We start from the raw sequence: 5,000 nt of genomic DNA, 5'->3' as shown, positions 1-5,000 counted from the left end.
CTCCCCACGATGCTCTGGCACAGACTTCCCAACACGTCATGCTACTCCAGACATTCCATGACTCATGGAACCCTGACCAGTAGATTAGACTACATTAGTTTAGACTACACTACACTACACACACACACACACACACACACACACACACACACACACACACACACACACACACACACACACACACACACACACACACACACACACACACACACACACACACACACACACACACACACACACACACACACACCTCCCCACGATGCTCTGGACCGCTGGGGGCTCTGCCGCGGCCTCTTCAGCAAACGGATCCTCCACTTTGGTGTCCATCTCGCCTCTGTCTTGGGGTCACTCCAGCGCTGTCTGAACAAACAAACAAACAAACAAACAAACAAACAAACAATGGCCGTTAAAATGGATCATGACATGTTACAGTTCTGCCATGTCTTTAGTATATTTCTCAAAACATTTGGAACACTTTCAAAGAGCATTCTGCACATAGATATATATACGTCTATGATTCTGCACATAGATATATACGTCTATGATTCTGCATGTCTCCATAATTAGCATTCTGCACATAGATATACGTCTATGATTCTGCACATAGATATATACAGTACGTCTATGATTCTGCACATACATATATATACGTCTATGATTCTGCACATAGATATATACGTCTATGATTCTGCACATAGATATATACAGTACGTCTATGATTCTGCACATACATATATATCCGTCTATGATTCTGCATGTCTCCATAATTAGCATTCTGCACATAGATATATACGTCTATAATTCTGCACATAGATATATACGTCTATGATTCTGCACATAGATATATATACGATTCTGCACATAGATATATACGTCTATGATTCTGCATGTCTCCATAATTAGCATTCTGCACATAGATATATACGTCTATGATTCTGCACATAGATATATACGTCTATGATTCTGCACATAGATATATATACGATTCTGCACATAGATATATACGTCTATGATTCTGCATGTCTCCATAATTAGCATTCTGCACATAGATATATCCGTCTATGATTCTGCATGTCTCTATAATTAGCATGATTGGCACCATGGCAGGAGTAGCGCCTTTCAAAAGCGCAGACGCAGCAGAATAGCGAGCAAGTTCATGATCATACAACAGTTCATGTAAGTAATTGCAGTCTTTAAGACAAACTTACTTCCAATAATGTACCAACGGAGATTATTACGAGATTACGAGAGTTAGACAGGACCGAGATGTGTTTATAAGAGTCAGACTGGACGGTAATCGGTGGCTAACAAACAACAATGACGATGACGTGGAGGTTTGGAGAATTTCCATTCTGATCAGAGCATTTAAGTGACTGAGAAAACCTGTAATCTGGACATCGAAGTATAATCGAGTTTACGGTCATTTCTGGTGAATAGCATCTATGCAAGATTACAACAACTTCATGGAATTGTGTCGCAGTCAAGTGGCCCTCGTAATTGAGAAGGCACATCTGCCGCATCTACTGTAGGCCTACTTCATAAATCTCGTTTAGGTGTAAAATCTCTAGAAACTTTGCTAGCTACCAAGACAGGCAAGTTACCCAGTAGCATAACATTACCAGATTCAATCGCACCCATTCCTTGAGTGTAATCAAGCACCACCGTATCTGATAAAGTGTTTGGTACATAAAAAGACGAAAAGTACGCACCTGTATCTGTCTTTTCAACTTCTTTGGTTGTTGCTGTTTACACTTAGCTCCCGGCTGTCTTTCGTGGCATAGGGAAGTGATGTGGAGCCAACGTCACATTTCCACTTCTTCGCCAGCGATCCATGGTTAGCGCCACCTACTGAAACAGGAGGCCTTGTTTGTTACTTTGTTTTGGTGTGCCACGGTCCAGTCTAGTCAAGGCCAAGTAGGTAGTAGGTTATGGCTCATCGAGTTTAAGTCCCTAAATGCAATTGATTTGAGGGTCTGGCTCGGTATTCTGACATGTTGGCTTAAAAATACGAAAACGACAACAGAATGAGTGTTTTTGTATATGTACACGAAATAAAAAAGAAAAACTAAAAACGAGCATCCACAGTGGTTTTGCGCCCTGAAAGTTGCTTGCTACCTGAGTGAGTGAGACGCTAACAGTCAAGTTTTGGCCTCTTAATCACTGTCAGGAACTTCAATATTGGAGGTGGGTATGAGTTATTATTTTTGGTGATTTGGGTAAATGTGGTTCATAATCTCACCGGTTGTGTCTCACCAGAATGTCGGTAATTTGGTCTGGATTCCTTGTGTGCATTTTACGAACACACGACTGCTTGCCAAAGTGTAATTTTGCTCCGAGCTTCACTTGATGACTAATGTGAATATATTTGAAAAGAGTGTTAACTGGTAACGTTTAGCAGCAATAGCCGTTTCATGAGTTAGCTTTGCTACCTAGTCTGACCAAGCTAACCAAACATTAGCATCTCTCGACAGCATCAGAAGACAATAACACGGAAACAGCTGATCCAGCAAAGTCAGCTGTTTCGGACATTAATGTTACCCACATCATGTGATAATTTAGACAAATAATCGTTTTTAAGGTGACGATTAATGGCACGTGGCATTATGTTGAAATGCTTTATTTGACGACTTTTCTTTAACGATTTGTGTTGTTTTGACAAGGATCTAGTGCAACGTGACATTGCGTAATATGTACACGTGACTTAAAGCCCCGACGTCCACTGTCAATACGGCTGGGCGTCAACTCGAGTTTCCTGTATACATACAGCCAGGACATTAAATGTAACGTAGTATTTCTAGCAGGCATTAAAAATTACGCTAACTGGAGCTAAAAGAAACCTCACTGTCGTGTCACGTTGCTCTGAGTGTGTGCTTGAACATTAGGTTGAAAGAAACGCTGTGGGCGTGTAGGTGGGTGTTTTGCTAACAGGCGTTAGCTTGTTGTGTTGTACGATAAACTAACCTTGGTTATGTCTCAAACCGCCTACTTGCACATTTCACCTACTTAGTGTAAGTATATAGTGCAGATATTGGGACAGTATTAACCTCGAAAAGAGGGTACAACGCAAGTATAAGCGCTCAGCACACACTAGCAGTGTAGCAGAAGTAGGCCTAGCCTATGCGGTTTGAGACACCCTTGTTTGTTATTTTGATTGACAAGTGCTAAAACAAGTTAACCTCAGTCGTTTTTTAAACTTTTTTTTATTAATTTCATTTTTCATTTTACCCATGATTGTGGTCTACTGTGTTATTCAATTGGCTTTGTTGTTGTTTCAAACAGGAGGAGTAAGTTTGACTGGGTATCCATCACCATGGCTACATGTCGCCATCCCTGGATGAGCCCGTGGGAGGAGACTGAATGTTTCACGTACTACGACATGCTCACTCCTCACGAGATCTACGAGGTGGTGGGCTCTCAGCTGACGGAGGCAGACGTGGAGGTGCTGTCGTATATCCTGGACGAGATGTACCCCAACGAGCACCCCCTGGACCCCGAGCAGTGGACGGAGATGGCCAGGGCGCGCGACTCCGGGCTGCTGGAGGTAGATAGATAGATAGATAGATAGATAGATACTTTATTGATCCCCAAGGGGAAATTCAAGGTCCCAGCAGCTTAAGACACCACACACAACATACAGTACAATGTAAACAATGTAAACAGGAAAATTAAAAAGCAAATCAACAATCAACATGACTAAAGGAGCAGTAAAATACTATGGATAAGATGTGCATGAATGTACTGAGGATTGGTACTGTGAGCCAGTCTGAGGTGTGTGTCAAGTTGGTAGTGCAAATAAGTCCAACAGTGCAACAGTGCAAGATTAAATTCTAGTGACCAGTAATAAATATGTACAGTACAAAATGTAAGCATAATAATAATAATAACAGTACTAATATAAATATATGGACAATTAAAATAAACTTAACACAGTAATAATATAAGAGTTAGACATGAGGGTAGACATGTAAGCCATGCCATGTAAGTGTATAAGAGGGTGGAGGTGCAGATATACTATGCATAGAAGTCCAACCAGAGAGGGTTAAAGCGGAGCGAGAGGCGCAAACGTTCGATCATTTCCGCGTTCTGTCTTCACAAGGAGGAGGGGGGCTAAATCCCCCTTTAAGCAGACCTGCTAACATTCGAACTGAACTGCTTGCCGATCTGACAGAGATCGATATCCCACTATGACGTCTTTGCAACACGCCCCTTTAAGCAGACAGGAACTGTTCGAATTTTGCTTCCATAGAGATGCATTACGTTGCTCTATCTTGTCAGTAGTGAAGGATCTTCCATAGAGATGCATTATGTTGCTCTATCTTGTCAGTAGTGAAGGATCTTCCATAGAGATGCATTACGTTGCTCTATCTTGTCAGCAATGAAGGATCTTCCATAGAGATGCATTATGTTGCTCTATCTTGTCAGCAATGAAGGATCTTCCATAGAGATGCATTATGTTGCTCTATCTTGTCAGCAATGAAGGATCTTCCATAGAGATGCATTATGTTGCTCTATCTTGTCAGCAGTGAAGGATCTTCCATAGAGATGCATTACGTTGCTCTATCTTGTCAATAATTAAGGATCTTTGGTCCAACTCTCCTTTTCCCTTCAGGTGGTGGCGCCGGCGGACCCGCGGCTGGTGAGAGCTTGGCGGCGGGCGCGGGGGGGTCCCCGGGCGCGGGGTGGGGTGGGGGCGGCGTGTGCGTGTGCGTGTTCGGAGGTGGCGCGGCACCGGCCCAAGTGCGGCGTGGAGCTGCTGCTGGAGCTGGAGAGGCGGGGCCACCTGAGCGAGGGCAACCTGGAGCCCCTCCTACAGCTGCTGCGCGTCCTCACACGCCACGACCTGCTGCCCTTCGTCTCACGCAAGAAGAGGAGAACAGGTGCGTGTGTGTGTGTGTGTGTGTGTGTGTGTGTGTGTGTGTGTGTGTGTGTGTGTGTGTGTGTGTGTGTGTGTGTGCGCTGTGGTCCCCCACTGGCCTTGGTGTGTGTGTGTGTGTGTGTGT

The 5,000-nt window shown here is 43.6% G+C and overlaps 2 protein-coding genes across 6 annotated transcripts in view; one reads left to right on the top strand and one right to left on the bottom strand.

Annotated features, from left to right (window-relative positions):
* rabac1 (Rab acceptor 1 (prenylated)) overlaps positions 1-2,412 on the bottom strand; it is a 6,834-nt gene extending 4,422 nt beyond the window's left edge. The window contains exons 1-3 of one of the 2 annotated variants that reach the window (XM_062537998.1): positions 2,240-2,412; positions 1,710-1,848; positions 251-360 (exon numbers count right to left, since the gene is read on the bottom strand). In XM_062537998.1, coding sequence (XP_062393982.1) covers positions 251-327 — 77 coding nt within the window. In that variant the 5' untranslated portion in view covers positions 328-360; positions 1,710-1,848; positions 2,240-2,412. Of the gene's footprint in view, positions 80-250; positions 361-1,709; positions 1,849-2,239 lie in introns of those variants that run through there. The other variant, XM_062537999.1, reaches the window with a different exon arrangement.
* The window catches only part of dedd1 (death effector domain-containing 1), a 26,562-nt gene continuing 23,445 nt past the window's right edge, over positions 1,884-5,000 (top strand). The window contains exons 1-3 of one of the 4 annotated variants that reach the window (XM_062537995.1): positions 1,884-2,184; positions 3,280-3,541; positions 4,610-4,877. In XM_062537995.1, the coding sequence (XP_062393979.1) occupies positions 3,311-3,541; positions 4,610-4,877 (499 nt within the window). In that variant the 5' untranslated portion in view covers positions 1,884-2,184; positions 3,280-3,310. Of the gene's footprint in view, positions 2,185-2,472; positions 2,579-2,746; positions 2,910-3,279; positions 3,542-4,609; positions 4,878-5,000 lie in introns of those variants that run through there. The other 3 variants (XM_062537997.1, XM_062537994.1, XM_062537996.1) reach the window with 3 other exon arrangements.

This window comes from Sardina pilchardus, chromosome 6 (assembly GCF_963854185.1).
Source record: "Sardina pilchardus chromosome 6, fSarPil1.1, whole genome shotgun sequence".
NCBI classification, from domain to species: Eukaryota; Metazoa; Chordata; class Actinopteri; order Clupeiformes; family Clupeidae; genus Sardina; species Sardina pilchardus.
The sequence above is the reverse complement of the archived record's forward strand: the minus strand, read 5'-3'. Positions and strand labels throughout refer to the sequence as shown.